Raw genomic sequence first — 19909 nt, forward strand, 5'->3', positions numbered from 1 at the left:
CATAAAAAAAGCCTTTTGTCCAGGGATCTAAATGAATAAGAAAAAGGTCGATAAATTGGTGTACATCCCCACTGACGATAACCAAAAATTACCTCTTCTGTAGATTACAATTAGTGGATGAAAGTAAATGAACACCCAACTTAATCAATCACAAATCCAAAAAGTCCCCAAAGTTGTTAAGCCAACTAATAAGACACTTTAAGATAAAACCTTGGGACCTAGTGTAATAAACAGCCCAATGTCTATTTCCACCCTGCTTATTAGAACTCTAAACAATTACTCCTCCCCTTTTCGGAGTAATGTGCGGCATAACTGCTGACTAACAGAGAAATAAGGAAGGAAAGGAGATTTTAGGGATATATTTAAACTCATAATAGATAGGAAGATCACATTTGCCTTGAAGTGTAAATGGAAAACAAAAATGTCTGCCCTATAAGAAGAAAATTTTTTTTGTTCATTTATATCAAGATTAGATATTCTAATCTAGATATTCTAACGAGGGGTTTTTGAAAAAATTAGATTTGAAAATTTCAAGTTCAATTTTCATCCCCTAGGAGTTACCGCATAATCATGACAAGAAAAGCAAAGATTATTTATTTAAAATTTTGAACAACTTTGCTTTTATGAAGTCTAAAACCTCTCTATATAAGATTTATTTAAGGCTGAATTTCCGTGACCTTAGCAAAGCAACTGATAAAAATAGCCATTAATAAACTCCCTTCAGGAGTGGTTTTATGAAGAACTTTATAAAAGCCAACTTGTTCAAAATTTTAAATAAATAATCTTTGCTTTTCTTGTCATGATTATGCTGTAACTCAGGGGATGAAAATTGAACTTGAAAATTTCAAATCTAATTTTCTAAAAACCCCTCGTTAGAATATTTTGAAAATTTCAGGAACTAATCTTGATATAAATGTCTAAAACTTTTGTTTTCTTCTTATAGGGCAGCCATTTTTTATTTTCCATTTATACTTCAAGGCAAATGTGAGATCTTATTCATAAGCCGGGTATGCCCTCTTTATTCACTACTAGTGGCTTCGCCCCTAGCCTCTAGGGGCTTTTTCCCCAAGAGGTATAATTACATCTTCTATTACTTACCTAGCAGAACGGATCGCAAATTTTCGCACCTACCCAACAGGAAAACATTTTTTTGTTTAAATAACGAATTCGCAAAATTCGTAAAAAAAATAGTCTAATGTGTTCTCAAGAAAATTACTACTGGTGCTGCTCATAGTCTAATGTGTTCTCAAGAAAATTATATTTTTTTTTGGGGGGGGGGGGGATAAATTTACATTTTTTGGGGGGTTGGGGGTGTCCCACCCCCCAAGAAAATAGCTTAAAACCACCACAGGACCGATAGGTATATACTCTGAAGAGTAGAATCCAATCGGTTCAGTGGTTACCGAGATCTTAAGCTTCAGACGGACGGACAGACGGACGGCCGGACAGACATCAAGCTACTTTGTATTATAGATATATTTGATTTCTTCGCCCCTAGCCATTAGCGAATGCAGGGGTGGAGGATAATTCTTATAAAGTTCAGCCTATTCGGAACAGAATGTTCTGAAGTACAAAAACCTTACTGTTTTATATTGTAGGATAAAACCTATCATACGGATGGTTTTAACGTCATAGTTTTAAAATTGCTACGCTTATACAATAAAACTTTTGGGTATAGTCCCTTTCGTAACATCGCGCCTTATGGGGCGATTGTTCATATTTTTCACAGTAGCTGTTCTCCTATTTCTAGCCCCTGCGGGGGGCTCTAACCCTGTGGGGCAATCACCTAACCCAATATAACCTAACCTAACCTAAAATAACCTATAAAAAGCCATTTTAAAAATACGACGAATCGCCCCATATGGGGCGATGTTACGAAAGGGACTATTCCCAATCTTTTTCTAGCAAATCCATAACAACATCCATAAAAGCGAAGCTCTATGATCAGAAGGAAGGACAAACGAACTTGTAGACTGTCAGAACATAATAAACAGAAAATTCATTTGTAAGTCTAATCTGATATTAGTAAGCATAAAACATTTATGTTAATAATTTTGTAAGAATTTCCTAGCATAGAAGAAGTGTTGTTCTTGATCTATTTTTTGGAAATATATAAAATAGGACGACATTTAAATAAATCCGCCATAATACAAGCTATAACAAAATTAAAAAGTGAGGGGACGTTGCAATGTATATTATAACTAGAAGCTACGCCCCTAGAAGCTTCTAGGGGCACTTAAGGTTGGAGAGGAGAAGTCGACCTTCACAGTTTAAATTATACTCCATGGCGGTTTCCGTTAAAGTGCATAGTCGAACACTGAAATTTACCATGAATTGTACTTAGTAGGGATGGTTTTGTTCCTAAATCCCCATTTGGAAAGGTTGCGTGATTTTCTAAATATACCCTTAATTTTTACTGGAATCCCAGCTATTATCATTATTCAGGATATTATTTCTAAAAATAAATTGAACGAACTAACCAACAAATGAGGTTTATATTAGCAACATAAATTAACGATAAATTTTCCCCTGTCAATATTTCCACGCATTGCATGTTTATTATCAGGGAATCTGTATTAAAACGAGTAGGGAGGGAGAAGAAAAATAGCCTAATACCGGCCAAAGTATTTCAAAATTAAATAGCTTAAAGAGGACAGAAGCTTCCCTATACAATTGAGAGCTTTTACGGAGCCGTTATTATCGAGATCTTAACGGACTAACTACTTTATTTCATAGGATAATTGAATGGATGGGGCACGAGCTGGTTCCAGGACATACGCAGGAGTGTTAAAATATCAATTTAATGAAGTATTTCTATACAGGTTAGGTTAGGTAAAGATATGAATATACAAATAAGCCCCTCACAGGGATTAGGCATTTGAAAAACCTATAAGATAGTTTAAAATAGGTTAGGTTTCCACTCTGACGTTTGGGACTCTTGCGATTGTCCTGGGACCGTAACTCTACCCGGCCATGGGGTTGGAACCCTTTGCCAACTTTCAATTGGGTCTTTGAACATCAATCAATAGCGTCAGTAATCCTAACACAGCCGAGTCCCTACAAAAGAAGAGAAAATAATTTGCTAGCAGACGAAAAGGATTCCCTACTAATTGGGCCATGTAAATGTCTGGATTCATCTATACTTATAGACACCCCTGTCCTGGATAAAATGTTTATTTAAAAAAACATGCGCATTCAGTTTTTTTCATTTCCTGAGAGATTTTTGTCCCCCAATTCCAAAAATATCTTTCCCAAAATCCTAGCTGTTCTATAAGATCTCCAAAAATGCAAATTATTTTGGCACTGATTTTTCAATATTTTTTCAATAAACTAATAAGAAATTTTGTTCAAAACATGTTTTAGTGAACAGTAAAAAGAGTTTATCACACCTTAGATTATACATCCCTTGAATGCCAACAAGACCTTACAGAATTGATAAGAAATACCTGCCATTTTGACCCTTATTAACGGTTAAACATAACCATTTCTGGTTTTAACCAGAAAAGACATTAAAGGAGCAGTTTTTGGGACTTGACTAAGAAAAACAAGGTTGTAGAACTCTTCTAGTAGTAAACCCTTATATAAAATATATATTTCAAGTCAATTTAAGGTTTCAGGTATGATCCTCCAGGTCTCCAGAAATCTTTAAAAGCCTAATGTGACTGCAATTTTTGACATAGAGACTTCAAATTTTAAAATTAAGCTTTTCTTACATGTATACATAACATATCAAGATCTGTATTTCTACCGACTGCAGCGGCTGTCAGCTGCCAAGTACAGCTGTGGCCACTGAAACTTATGTTTTAAGATTTCTAATATAAAATTTACTTAAAAATATACATTTTCTAAAAATTTGATTTTCTACCTTTAAAAATAAGAAAATGACAGCCTTTTGAAATTTTTAAATAAAAAAGGACCTGAAAACAAAGGTCATTAAATAAAAGGGCAAAGGAAGCAAAATTTACCATGACTTTCTTGTAGTCAGAAATTCATTATCAAACATGCACACACTCTAGCCCTAATAGGAGCTAAGAAAATAGGGCACATTACTTTTGGGACTGATTTTTCAATATTTTTAAATCAACTAATACGAAATTTTGTTAAAAACATGTTTTAGTGAACAGTAAAAAGGGTATAACACACCTGAAATTATACATCCCTTGAATGCCAACAAGACCTTACAGAATCAATAAAAAAAATACCTGTCATTTTGACCGTTATTAACTGTTAAACATAGCCATTTCTGGTTTCAACCAGAAAAGACATTGAAAAGGAGCAGTTTTTCAGACTTGACTAAGAAAAACAATGTTGTAGTACTCACCAAGCCTAACAATAGCTGTAAGAAGGGCATCTGCCTAAGATTATTATTATTGGTTTTGGAGGGGGGGGGGGCGTCAAACCCCGCCCTCTCCCTATTTTCTCAGCTCCTATTAGGGCTAGAGGACTTTGTGTGCATGTCCCCTGTTTGATAATGAATTTCTGACTATAAGTAAGTCAAAGTCAATTTTTGCTTCCTTCACCCTTTTATTTAACAACCTATGTTTTCAGGTCCTTTTATACGTAAAAATTTCAAAGGCTGTCATTTTCTTATTTTTAAAGGTAGAAAACAATTTTTTAGAAAATGTATGTTATATAGACATGTAAGAAAAGCTTAATTTTAAAATTTTAAGTCTCTAAGTCAAAAATTGCGGTCACATTAGGCTTTTAAAGATTTCTGGAGACCTGGAGGATCATACCTGGAACCTTAAATTGACCTGAAACCTATATTTTATATAAGGGTTTACTACTAGAGGAGTTCTACAACTTTGTTTTTCTTAGTCAAGTCCCAAGAACTGCTCCTTTAATGTCTTTTCTAATTAAAACCAGAAATGGCTATGTTTAACCGTTAATAAGGGTCAAAATGGCAGGTATTTCTTATCAATTCTGTAAGGTCTTGTTGGCATTCAAGGGATGTATAATCTAAGGTGCTATAAACCCTTTTTACTGTTCACTAAAACATGTTTTGAACAAAATTTCTTATTAGTTTATTGAAAAAATATTGAAAAATCAGTACCAAAAGTAATTTGCATTTTTGGAGATCTTATAGAACAGCTAGGATTTCGGGAGAGATATTTTTGGAATTGGGGGACAAAAATCTCTCAGGAAATGAAAAAAACTGAATGCGCATGTTTTTTTAAATAAACATTTTATCCAGGACAGGGGTGTAGATATAGGATAAAAAAACAAATTTTTATTGAAAATAGTTTATTATTAAAAACAGAAAGTATGGATATTATAGAATTTAAATTCATACATAACATATGAGACAGTCAGATATATAACAAAATTATTTATTACAAAATTTTACATATTTTTTTTTTAAATTAAAAAAAAAGATTATTTTTATTTTAATTAAATTGGATTTAAAAGCAGTTTCAAAAGTAAATGAGCTGAATTAAGATTTTTAAATGTTGTACTTTGATTTAGAAAGAGAACAATCAATAACATTTAATATAAAAACTATTTACTAAGATAAAAATTTACAATTTTACATATATTTTGTGTTCATTGATACATTTGCATTTTAATTAATAGCTTATTTTGAATATCTTTTCAAAAATATGGTGAATTATGTTAATAAGCCAAAACAACCTACCAAAAATTATATAAAACATCGTAATAAAGCAGGGATGTAAAGGGGTAAGACAATGGCTGATTAATTGATGTACATACCCAATGATGATACACAAAATCACCTCTTCTGTAGATTAGAATAAGTGGTTGAAATGTTTGGACACTCAACTTACTGAACCAACTAATCAAAATTTTATTAAAGTCCCCAAAATTGTTAGTCAAACTAATAAGAAACGTTATTTTAAGACTTTGGGGACAAGTGTATAAAAAATAAATAACAAGGATGACAACATCCATAAAAGCGAAGCTCTGAAACGGTAGGACAAACGGACATTAACACTTGTATAATGTCAGAACTGAATAATCAGAATGCGAATGTATAAGAGTCAAAGCAAAATTGTAAGTAAATTTGTTGAAAAACTGCTTGATACAGAATAATGATTATAAACATACTTACATTTTTAGGAGTTGATTATAATGTTGCTTCGCTTATAATATTGTACTTTGTTGTCCCAGGAATCAGTATAATAAAAATCAGACCAATCGGATAATTAGGTCACATACAAATTTCTTGTTAAAAATGTAAAAAAATCAACATGTTTAAAATGGACGTACGGACATTCTGGTAATGATTATAGAGTTGCTACGCTTTCTAACTCGTTCCTAACTATTACAGGAATTACCAAGCAAAATTTGAAATCGAAAGGACAATTCTAACAGGCCTAAATTAACGAAAAAGGCTATTTAAAAAAGTAAAAAATCAACATGTTTAAAATGGACGTACGGACATTTGGGTTATGATTATAGAATTGCTACGCTTTCTAAATCGTACCTAACTACTAAAGGAATCACCATGCAAAATTTGAAATCGATAGGACAATTCTAACATGTATAAATTAACGGAAAAAAGCTATCCGTGACGGACGGACGGACGTACGGACGGACGTACGGACGGACGGACGTACGGACGGACCGACCCTAATTATAGAAAAGCTTCGCTTTTAAAAAGCCCAATGTCCCCTTCCCTACCTAATCAGCAGCGGATAATGTAACGCGCAATAAAAAAATATTTTTTTGCGCGTTTTGGGTTATGCGCGCTCCCTGTGCATTGTTTAGAGTCATCTTGGTTATTCAAGATTGCCGGTAGGCTGTTTGGCTGGAATTAAAAAAATATGCATGCACATTAGCAAGCAAAATGCAGCATTTTATCACTAAATAAAATGGTGATGTTTAATATACAATGATTTGGGTCATGGAAAGAAAACGAGGTTGCGGATTTTATTTTCACAGTAGCTTTTAAAAGGTTAAGTAAATGTTAATGATTGCCCCGCAGTGCTAGAGCCCCCCACAGTGGCTAGAAATAGGAGAAAAGCTACTGTAATAAGTACAATGAAACCCGCAACTTCGTTTTCTTTCCATTATCCATGATTTTTAATAGATGAAAAGTTGATCTAAATAATTGAAAGCTCGAAAAAATGTAATTTTTAAAAATGGATGAAAGTAGCCAAAGTTTTATCTTCGAAATACGGTTTAAAAAGATAATTTTCATGATAATTTTATAACCATCATGATCAAAAATACACAATAAATAAAGTTAGGTAAAGATATTGACATTATTAATGTAAGGATTGTTTAAAAATAAAGTTTTCTAATAAAATTTTGCCAATTAATTATTACTTTGGAGCTTTCAAAAACAATCTAAATTAAATGAGAAAAAAAATTAAATTTGAGATCGTATATGGAAAAAATAGGACAAATAAATCCTTAAATAGCACAGCAGCAATAAAGAGATGATTTGATTTCGATTAACCGTTAATATTCGCTGGATTAGAACCGGTTTTCAGCCATACTGAAAAATTAACCTTCGTATTACAGACAATTTTCTTGGGATATTAAAATAAAAATCATAGAATTAATACCAGATCTGTTGGCCAGGGACTTCGGCCCGTATGAGGTAACAAAACTTAGGTTTAATCTTGTAATTTTAAATTTTAATATTTGCGGAAAGCTGTCCATAATACGATGCGATAAATAACTATTAATTTTAATTTAAAAAAAATTTTCTTAAAAAAAAATTAAACGGTCGATTTCTACCAGACGAACGAACATAAAAGTTATAGAGTAGCTGCACAAGTAAAAAAATTAGATTTCTAATCAAAAATAATTGGACATCCAAAAAATAAATTAAAAATCTAATCTTTTAATACAATAATAATAAGTTATCACATATTCTTCAATTTCTAACAATTTACTAAATAATAATTAATACCAATTTAAAAACATCAATACATTTTGAAAGGCACTTTTTCGCTTCAAGTTCATGGCACTTGTAAGATAATGTTTTATTTATTTTATGAAAAATGGCACTTTTTGGCACTTTTTACTGAAAGTTTTTCCTTTGATCTTTGAGATCTATGAAATATTTATTATTTAAATTATTCTAAAAATTTCTTCTTTCTGAAATTTTTATTTAAGAAAACAACTGTTCCGAGTCTAAATCTGCTCTGATGGCGGCTCCGCCGCTGGTTATCAAGCTCGAATCCCGCCGCGAGTGTGAACGCTTAATTGTGGCAGTTTCATACTCGCCAGGTTTACTATTTCCATACACGGAAGAGCCAGCTTTGCTGCGCAACGTTCCCGTCGCGTTGGACCGCAGGGTACCGCTGTAGTTACTGTCGGTCGAGCAGCTGCCGGGGCCGCTGTTTGAGCCGCCCAACTGCTTGTGCTTGAGATCCAGCATCGGCAGCGAGACGTAGAGATTCTGGGATTTGGCGGAGATGTAGTGCGGCGAAGCAACGCAGCCGCCAGCGGCTCCCGCCGCAGGATCACTCGCAGATTTTCTGTACTTGAAATAATAATACACTAACAAGGCGGCTAAGCTGCTGCCGACAAGGAAACCGCAAACACAGGCGCCGATAACCATGTTGATAGAAACAGTTGCGGATACCGGCAACAGCTCGCGGTCAGTGCCATCCATATTGCGCAACTGCGGCGAATCCAGACTGCAATCCTCCTCTTCGAAAGATTCGTCGCCGCTGTTTTGCAGGCAGTCCGCCTCGCCGCCGGTTGGGCTTTCGCACTGGCGGGTGCGGGAGCGGCGGCCCTGGGACGAGCAGCGGGACCAGGCGGACCAACAGCCCCAGGTGCCAGGACACGGCTGGGTGTTACACTCCTGCTCCAGCAAACTGTTACCTGTAAAAGACGGAATATTAGTTTTTTAAAATTGGACAATAATCAAAGAATTGAAACATAAATCGATATATTATTACTTGGATATTGCACCAGATTTTAATGTACTCAGATAAAGTGATGCTTGCAGCTGGCTATACTTGCGATAACCCCCATCAACCCCTTTACAATTTGTTATTACTTTAGCAAAAATGAAGTTACTGTAATTGCTTGCTAATTGTGACATAGTTATCCTTGGTGGACATTAAAATTCATAATTTTCCTATTTCTTCTTAGTTTGTAAGTCTTTACAGGAAGGTAAGGGACATTGGACTGTAATATAAAATACAGTACCCAAAGTTTTATAAAATCGTAAACTCATTTGTTGGCATATACTTTGGGTACTTTATTGGGTTGTACAAACTTTTAGCAATAGTAGTAGTACTTTTGTTTATCGTCATTGGGGATGTAAACTAATTTATCCTCCATGTCTTATCCCTTAAGATCCCTGGTAAGTCTGGTACTGGTGTGACAAGAAAGAATAAATTAATCCGATTAGTAAAGACATATTTCATAATTAAGCTTTTTAAAAGCGAAGCTTTTCTATAATTAGGGTCGGTCCGTCCGTCCGTACGTCCGTCCGTCCGTACGTCCGTAACGGATAGCTTTTTTCGTTAATTTAGACATGTTAGAATTGTCCTATCGATTTCAAATTTTGCATGGTGATTCCTTTAGTAGTTAGGTACGATTTAGAAAGCGTAGCAACTCTATAATCATTACCAAAATGTCCGTACGTCCATTTTTAACATATTGATTTTTTTACTTTTTTAAATAACTTTTTTCGTTAATTAAGGCATGTTAGAATTGTCCTATCGATTTCAAATTTTGCATGGTTATTCCTGTAATAGTTAGGTACGAGTTAGAAAGCGTAGCAACTCTATAGTCATTACCAGAATGTCCGTACGTCTATTTTAAACATGTTGATTTTTTTTACATTTTTAACAACAAATTTGTATGTGAGCTAATTATCCGATTGGTCTGATTTTTGGTATACTGATTCCTGGGACAACAAAGTACAATTTTATAAGCAAAGCAACTCTATAATCAAGTCCTAAAAATGTAAGTATGTCCATAAACATTATCCTAACAAATTTACTTACAATTTTGCTTTGACTCTTATACATTCGCATTCTGATTATTCAGTTCTGACATTATACAAGTGTTAATGTCCGTTTGTCCTACCGTTTCAGAGCTTCGCTTTTATGGATGTTGTCATCCTTGTTTATGTAAATTTTAGTTTCAAACAAAATTTACCATTTAATATTTATTAAGAAGTTCAGTTGTTTTATAACTAACCAGCGGCTACGCCTCTAGGGGCATTAAGTGGTAATTTAGGTAGAGAGAGAGGGAGGGGGGGCCTATCACGCCTCATTTTTAATTTCAGTTTTCAAAAAGAAATGATTTTAAAGACGATTTCTTTTGTGATGGTGGTGGTACCCTTCTTAAAAGTAGCTATAAACCTTCCAAGGACCTAAGAGATGCTACATTGTAAAGGCAAACCATATCGGTTTAGCGATTTTCTTCGGTACATCTTTTTACTAATATATGATGATGTATGTTACGTATGTCCAGCCGTCTGTCTGTCATAACGTCGCAGTAAGTAGAGTAAAATTACATACATTATTAGAAATACATTTTCTTCTGCTAATTAGGTATAAATAGTTTTTAAATAAAATCAACAAAACTGAGCAGTTTTTTTCTAGTTTTATTGACAACTTAAAAAGATGTACTCTGTTGTACAGACGGACATACTCAAGTTTTAGAGTAGCTGCTATACCATAAAAAACAGTGACTCAAAACATGAGTCCCTAAATTAAAGAATTGCACTCAATTTCAAGGATTTTAAGGGATAAGACAATAGATGATAAAATAATGTATGTTCATATTGATGATAAACAAAATTATCCATTAATTGAAAGGTTTAGACACTAACAACCAATTAATATTTTATAAAGTGCCCAGAGTTTTTAATATAAGCAATGAGAGAGCTCTAAAAACCAGTATATTTTACAACCCTGACAATATTTGCACATTGCAAAAAGTTATTTTTAGTGCAATACCAAAACAGTATATTTTAAATGGCATAGTGGGTAAAAAAATAGTTTTTTTTGTAGCAAAGTTTCTATTCAAGTCTAGTTTGAATGTCTCTAAAGCAAATTGGTGAAAATATTTACTTATCGCATCGTATTTTAAACAGTTTCCACGGATATCAAAATTAAAAATGATAAGATTAAAACAAGTTTTGTTAACCCCAACGGACCGAATAATAATACCCAAAATTTGAATTTATATCTAAAGGACAACAAGTGCAAGCTCTAAAATGCTCATAAAGCAAAAAGGCTTCAAATTTTCAAGCTATAATTTAAACATTTTTACCCATTATGCTAATGTATTCTCTAAAAAGGCCTAATTTTACCCAAAAATTCAAAATAGTGTTTTCTTTATTATAATTTGCTAAGAGAAAGTAAAAGCAATCGATGTATTATTAATTGGATGTTGAACCAGATTTTTATGTACTCTAATATAGTAATTCTAGCAGCTGGCTAAACTACCACTAAGACCCACTTTACCCCATCCCCTTCACTACATAGGATAAACGAACTGACCAATAAATGAGATCCATATTTTCAACCTAAATTAACAACAAATTTCCCCCTGTCAATATATCCACGCATTCTATATCCATTGTAAAAAGCCTAGTTTAAATGATTGATACTTTAGTAGTTTTTAAATTTTGCATATACGGCGTCGCTATTGCTTGGAAATTAACTATATGTAGGATTATCCATAAATAGCTCAGCAATACAAGTTAATACCATTTATGTCAGTTAAGAAAACAAACTTAACTGCTATTTTTTTTTAATTCATAAAAGATTAATTTGTAATACAATAAGTCAAAGAAAAGCTTAGTAGTATAAAAAAGGCTTTTTGTCAAGGGATTTAAAGGGATAAGAAAAAGGCCGATAAATTGAATACATCCCCTATGATGATTAACAAATTTACCCTTACTGTAGATTACAAAAGTGATTAAATCAGTCAACACTCAACTTAATGAACCAGCCAATCAAAATTCAATAAAAGTTCCATAAGTTTTTTTTGCCAACTCTAAGAAAACGTCATTACAAACCCTGGGGAATAGTGTAATAAACAGCCCATGGCCCCCTTCCTCCCTGCTTTTTGTCAGTGTGTCTACACGTGTGGAGGACGGACTAACAATCCCTAATTAAAGAGTAGCTTTACTACTAAAAATGCCTTTAAAAACACATCTGTTTAAATAGTTGTATCCCAAAATAGGAGTTGTAGAAAACACCTATTTCTACTAAACAAACAAGATCATTATTTTCTTATTAGTAACAAGGGCTCGGCAGTCGTGCCTCAGCCGCGTAAAAGCCTTTAAATTTAAACCAGCTTCTGAGCAAAAAAAAAATAATTGTGAAAAGATGTATTGTCTGCTTAGGAACAGGTTTATACATCCTGCAGATTTATAAAGTTATAATCTGACAATTTCATGAAGGCTTACACGCGGCTGACGCGCGGCTGCCGAGCCCTGTAACTGTGTGTTGGGCTGTTTTAACCATAATGTTTTGGCAACAATTATACTAGCGCAGTTACTCTATAACTAATATTTGTCTGTTCTATATGTTTTTAAAAAGCAGAATAAACCCACTACTCAGCTGTTATCGGGAAGGAAGGCGACAATAGGCTGTTTATTATAATAATAACGTTTTCTTATTCTTTGGCTTCACAACTTTGTGGGCTTGTTTTGTTTATTGAATTTGTATTTGTTGGTTCAATTAGTTGGGTAACCACTAATTGTAATCTACAAAATAGATAATTTTGTATATCATCAATATTGATGTACATCAATTTATCGGCCATTGTCTTATCCCTTTAGATGCCTGGATATTGTCAGTTATAAGTTTTTTGATTTACTGTATTTTCATTACTTCTAAACATAATTTTTCTTGTTGGGTATTTCAATGTTTTTTGTTTTGTTTTTTACTTTCTCCGTTATATTTTAAGAACAAATTTTAAACGTATTTTTGCTGAAATATTTTGAAATATTGATTAGCCACCCAAGTTACTTGAAATGTCATTTTTTGTTGGAGCGAAGCTCCTCAGCAATTAAGATAAAGCTTACCTATACAATCATCTTGTCCTGGGGGGCACACGCGCAGCTTGAACTGTTTGCCGCCGCCGCACTCTCTGGAGCACGCAGACCAAGAGGTGAACGCCTCAGGCGATGTAACCGAGGTTCCCGCGCCGCCGCCGATTGTTGTACACCGCCCTGGCCCGTAGCAGTACCGCCGTTCGTCACCAATTCGTCCAGCCTGAAATTAAATATTTATTTTGAACAAAATGTTTTAAATAACAAGGATAATTTTGTCCGACAAAAATTAGAAAATTCAAATCTAATTTTTTAGGTACTAAATAGAAAGTATGTATAATCTTTAATATTGTTTCTTGACACTTCTGTGTTATAATAAGACAAACTAGAATTATAGAGTAGCTGCAGCCTGGGGAGGAGGGGACAATGGGCTATTTATTACACTAGTCTTCAAGGTTTTACAATAATATTTCCTTATTTGTTCGCTTAACAACTTTGGGACATTTATTGATTTTTGATTCGTTGGTTTAATATGTTGAGTGTCTAAACGATACAACCACTACTTGTAATCTACAGAAGGGGTAATTTTGAGTATCATCATTGGGAATGTATAAGCTATATCAATTTATCGGCCATTGTCTTATCTGTGCTACTATAAATGTAATGAATATATTTAAAATTTATTAAACAAATATTTAATTTAATATCTACTGAATATTCAAAATTATTTTATTTATTTTTAAAAAGACTGTCCAAATCAATATTTTTTTGTGTATATTAAATTTTTCTAGGGGAACAGGACTGTAAATTATATTAATACCCAAAGTTTTTTAAAAACTTAGATACTTGATTTATTGGTGTTTACACTTTTTAACCAATAATTGTAATTTACAAAATGTAGTTTTGTTTATCGTCATTGGGGATGCAATGTACATTAATTTGTTAGTTTTTGGGAATAAAACTCTTTAAAAAATTAAATCAAATAAGACAGTCCTTTTGGATACTTGATAAAATTACCATATGACAAGATTAAAACTATTTACATGTCTGATACTTAACTTTCAACAGTAAGTAGAAATCAAGGTTGAATTTTATAATGTCGGCGATTTTTAATTTTTTTTAGTACATTTTCTTTTGAAAGAAAGCTTCCATGCTAAATTAATAAATAACCAATCACGCTTAGAGCTAAGGGTAATTTTTAAAGTCAAATCTAAAAAAAGCTTATTTGATTAGGTATTACTTTAACGCATCGTATTATAGACAGCTTTCCGCTGATACAAAAATAAAAAATTATAAGATTAAAACCAGTTTTGTTAGTACCGAGGGGCCAATAGCCAGGGCTTACAAAACTGGTATCAATCTTATAATTTTTATCTTAATATTCATGGAAAACTGTCTTTAATACGATGCTGTACATGATTTTTCAGTTTGCCTGAGACCTGGTTCTAATCCACCGGATATTAATCGGTTTCGCAGCCATACTGGAAATATTTTTATTAACCCTATAGATTATAAAGTTTTGTTCAGAACTACTTGATATGTTTGTATATAGGCTTAACAATAATATTATTTCATGTGTTAATATCAGGAAGGGAGGGGACATTGGGCTGTTTATTACACCAGTACCCAAAGTTTTTATAATAATGTTTACTTATTCGTTGGCTTAACAGCATTGTGGAATTTTATTGAATGTTGATTAGTTGGTTTATGAAATTGAGTGACCAAACGTTTCGACCACTAAGTGTAAAGAAGGGGGTAATTTTGTGCATCATCATTGGTGATGTACATCAATTTATCAGCCATTTTCATTCTTATTCTACTATTTTAATAGCAGATTCGTCTAATTTAAGCAAACAGGCTTCCTTCTAAAGAAATAATTTTGTTTATCATTATTGGGGATGTACATCAAATTAACGTACATTGTCTTATCCCTTAATATCCCTGGTTGCATTCAATGTGCTTCCAAGTGTTCAACTGAAAATTGATTGACTATTTCTTCTCTAATTTCCGAAGTTGTACAGCAGATAACTCAACTATTGCAAAAGCTATTTTCAGCTACTCCGGTCAAAGGGAAAAGCGATTAAATGTATAAACGATTTCTACATTATGCATTCAAAATTTGATTATTTTTTTTTGGAAGTTTGAAGCTTTTTTGGCTAGTAGTAAATATTGAGATAGGATGAGTGAGGGTGCTATGTACACAATCGGAAACTCAAATTTAGCTGACCTTCCAAGTGCTTAATTCCTTTGTTCTCTGTATCACATTTTTTAACAGGGATAAATGAAGAAGCAAATTTCCAGAATGGCTTAGAAACCGATTAACATCCGCTAAAATAGAACCGATTCTCAGCCATACTGAAAAATCAAGTATAGTATCGTATTACAGACATTTTTCACGAATATTACAATAAAAATCATCCAAGTCTATATATATTATTATATTATATACATATTAGCCCGGGACTTCGGCCCCTAAGGTCTAACAAAACTGGTTTTAATCTTATATTTTTTAATATCCGCGGAAAGCTGTCTTATAATACAATGCATTAAATATCTATTCTTGAATTCTTATTCTTAATTTTATTTGAATGATTTCAACGTGCACATTTTAAAAAAATGGCATACACAAATTATTAGATTCCCTTATTAAACAAGGATGACAGCATCCATAAGTAGCGAAGCTCAGAAACTATGAATGTAAATTATGAATATATTTACAATATACAAGTGTCATCCTATATATTTGATGAAATAGAAAAATGACGAAAACTTCAAAATCACGCAACCTTTAAATCACGAAAAATTAAAAATCTAGGAATCGATCTAGCACCACAATTTATAAACAAATCTTAATGAAACTTGATGGAAATATGTAGAATATGAGCATATTCAATCCCTGATAATTTCAGCCGCAAATCCTGAATAGGAATTGAGAAAACAATAGAAAACCTAAAAATCTAGGAATCGATCTAGCACCCCTATTAATATGAAAATCGAAATAAAACTTAAGGAAAATATGTAAAATGTAAATTTAAGCAATCCCTGAAAATTTCAGTCCATTAACTTAAAAAGGAGTTGAGAAAATCAGAAAAACATGTAAAAATGTAGGAAACGATCTAGCACCCCAAATAACAGACGTATGGACAAAACAATGTATAGATTAGATGGGCATATGTTATAAGAATCTTCACTAAAAATTTCAGCTGTCTATCTTTTATAGGAGCCGAGAAAATCACGTTTCCCCCTATTTGTCTCAGACGGACAGACGGACGGACATTTCGAATTATAGAGTAGCTTCGCTACTAAAAATATGAAATCTTTTTTTCATATTACCCGTTCTTTAATTCTGTAAAGTGCAGCCATGAAGGTTAAGGTTAAGCTATAATGTGAATTTCTATAAAATTCTTCGTAATAACAATTGAACATTATTATAGTTCATTTCACGCAGTCAAAATGTCTTTAGACATAATAGGTATTGAAAGTATATATGTATGTGTGAAATACAGTAGCTTATCCTTCAAACATACGAGCTAAAACGCCCCTAGCCTCAGGGATGTGAAAAGGAGGTCAGGAAAACAGCCTAAAACCACCCAAAGACAATTATAAAGCTTCCCATAAAGGCCGAGTCAATTCGGACCAGCAGTTTCCGAGATCTTTGGCTAGGTTAGGATTATTATAATTTCAATTTTGATTTTTATCATGCATAATTGAGTCACTAACGATTTGAATTATGGATGTACAGACCCTAACTGTTAAAAGCTTCGCTTCTACACAATATATTAGGACATAAAATGTCTGTTAAAGACAAAACAAATTCACTTTCATTTAGAAACTCATTAATTAGAGTGAATTTGCAAAGGGTAGTTACATGAAGTGCATCAAATGAGTAATAGAATATGAGAAACTAGCGGATACGCCTCTGGGAGCACTTGAGTGGGTGGAGTGGGGGATGGCCGACCCCTGGCTTATTTTAAATTTTAGTTTAAAAATAAAGTTTTTTTTTTTTGGGGGGGGGGCGTGGTTAATTTTTTTCTTGTGAAGGTGGTGGTACTCATACCATAAAAAAATTATATACTTTCCCTGGACCTATGAGAAGCTAAGTTGTAAAGAAGAATCATATCGGTTCAGCAGTTAGCGAGATCCTTCGGTAAAGGCAGACATCCTGTTATTTTTATTTAAGTTCAAACGCTTTTATTGAACTACCCCCCCTCCCCTTTTGTATACAAATATTATTCTAGCACTTGAAAAATTTAAATATTCAAATTTTTTTATTCAACTTATAGTACAAAAATGTGCAATATTAATCTTATTAACTTTTACCTCCAAAAAATGGAGATGGATTAGTTTTGTGATCAATATTCACCCCTTATTATGAATTTTATTTGATTTTAATTTAATTTCAATTCACACTTGGATATTATAAACGCCATTGATAAACAAAGTCATTTTATTAACATTTTGTTTTTATTTAAGTTACAATTTTATTAGCGCAGCTAGTTTAACAAAGATTTTTTTGTTTGTCTATTAAGATCTCGCTATCAACTCAACCAAATAAGGTCATGGGGTGGTTTTAGGCTATCTATCTGTCAATCTTTACTCTTGACACACAGAGCCTCTAAATGCTAGAGACAAAGCCATTAAAAATATTACAAAAATATTTTTAGACGAAAAGGAAAAATTTAATTTATTTTGTAAGTTCGTTATTGTTGCGCTACTAATGGACACAATTGTTTTTTTTTGTTTTTATTCGAGTAACAGTCAAGGGAGGGAGGGGACATTAAGCTGTTTATTACACTAGTCCCCAAAATCTTGTAATAATTCTTTCTTATTCGTTGGCTTAACAACTTGGGGGACTTTTATTGATATTTGATTGGTTTGTTCATTAAGTTGAGTGTCCAAACGTTCAATCACAAATTGTAATTTTAATAAGGGAAATTTTGTTTATCATCATTGGAGATTATCAGTTTATCGGCTATTGACTTATCCCTTTAGATCCCTGGAATTAATCTATGTTTGATTTTATTTCGCCCCCAATAAAACATTTTAAACTAGCTCTTTTTGCCAGATTTTCTTTGTTTTTTACTTTTAGTTTTTATAGTTTTATTGTGCTTTTTATCTTTATTTAAAGATTTATTTCGCACCTAATAGCTATTTGTTCAAAAAACAGTGATCTAAAGTGATAAGACAATAGCCAATATTTTGATATACACCCCAAATGATGATAAACAAAATTATCTCTTGTATAGATAACAGTTTGTTGAAAAGCTTAGATACTCATCTAAATGAACCAACCAATCAAAATGTAAGTCCACATAGTTGCTAAGCCAACGAATAAGAAAGCAATATTTAAAAAAACTAGGGGGACTGGAGTAATAAACAGGCTAATGTCTCCTCCCTTCCTGATCTAAAAGCCTATTTATGGGTAGCAAAACTATTGAAAAAGTCTAATTTTAAGGAACGACTGCAAATTCAAATACTGGGACCGTAACAAGAATAACGACGGACATACCATATCATAGAGTAGCTCCGCTACAAAAATGCAAACAAAAAAACGTGAGACAATTTCTTTCAGTTTAATGAGTTCATTTATAGATTAGGGTTTTAGACTTTCCCAAGTAATTAATAGGGAACAAGTGCGATAGCATCAACTAGTAGCGAAGAAGTTTCTATATATTATTGCTTAAGCAACCCGGCCTACTTTCCGCTCAAAAGACAGACAGGCCAACCTCATTAATAGCATAGAAGAAGCTACGCTTCCTAAGAAATCATTTACATTTTAACTAAAACCATACTTTAACTTATGATTTTCTGCATATACGGATGATTAGTATTTAAATACTAGAAAGCTTTTGAACAGGGAATCATGGATAAGCCATTAGACAATGGACGATTAATTCAATTACACATCACTCCAAAATTACCCCTTCTATAGATTAATGGTTAAAAAGTATCGACACTGAATGTTTGTGCAACCCAATCAAGAATCAATAAAAGTCACCAACAAAGGCTGTGTTTACAAAACTTTGGGGACCGGTAAAATTAATATTCCATGTCCCCTTCCTCCCTGGAGTGAAGAGTGAACCACAAAAATAATGTGTGTGGGGGGGGGGGGTCATCTAACCCAAAAGCTTAGGCCAAGAATGCGATATAACCAAGAAAGTTTGACTTAATGACCCCTATTCCTAAACACCCCATACAACTAACTAAGATTTAGCAAAAGTTTTTAAATCAAAGGAAAATAAATAGATATATAGGGAATAATATCCTTTTTTTGTTGTTTTTTTAGTAGAAATAATTTTCTATGATTTGTAATTACACTATGCTTAAATCTATGTTTTCCTGTAAGCATTAAGTAATAAATATATGGATTAACTATTGGGGGGGCGGGGTGGGGCTTAACTATTGTTAGTCGGGGAAAGTGTTTGGATTGAATATATGGGGGGGGGGGGGGTATAACGGCCCAAAACCAAATACATTGTGGTCCTAATACCCATATATAGCGTTAAAGAGGGATAGGTGTTTATAGAAATTTTTTTTCAGAATAATTCTGCAATTATAATAATAATAATAATTTGATGGATACATCCGTCCCAAGTAAAACTTTCTATTCTGCCAAATTACAACATGGGCCAGGGTTAATATCATATGTTTCCCAAAAACAGAAAATCGACGAAAATATTTTTTTTTAAATCCACGAATTTTAGATCTATAGCTTTTTGAATAAACAAATAAAAATGACAATTTTAATCCATACATTTTGTTCCGAAAACTAAAATAAAGTAGTAAGTTTTTTTTGTCTGAACTTAGTTTCTCAAAAATTGTTTTTCCGTTTGGGTTATACTTTACAGGGTAGATTTGTAAATGTAAAAAGGTAGTTTTTTTTGGTTATATTTCGATCCTCCCCTTTGCCTTCCCGTAGATGTTATTGGCAAAGCAACTAGTTTTCTTATAATCTAAAAA

The 19909-nt window shown here is 32.9% G+C and overlaps 1 protein-coding gene across 1 annotated transcript in view; it reads right to left on the minus strand.

Moving 5' to 3' along the window:
* Positions 1 to 7911: 7911 nt before the first annotated feature.
* LOC145330117 (semaphorin 5c-like) overlaps positions 7912 to 19909 on the minus strand; it is a 79815-nt gene continuing 67817 nt past the window's right edge. The window contains exons 14-15 of the mRNA XM_080174706.1: positions 12983 to 13172; positions 7912 to 8805 (exon numbers count right to left, since the gene is read on the minus strand). Of these exons, the coding sequence (XP_080030832.1) occupies positions 8084 to 8805; positions 12983 to 13172 (912 nt within the window). The 3' untranslated portion in view covers positions 7912 to 8083. The remainder of the gene's footprint in view (positions 8806 to 12982; positions 13173 to 19909) is intronic.

Source organism: Acartia tonsa, chromosome 10 (genome assembly GCF_053477335.1).
Source record: "Acartia tonsa isolate MP-2025a chromosome 10, ASM5347733v1, whole genome shotgun sequence".
NCBI lineage: Eukaryota > Metazoa > Arthropoda > Copepoda > Calanoida > Acartiidae > Acartia > Acartia tonsa.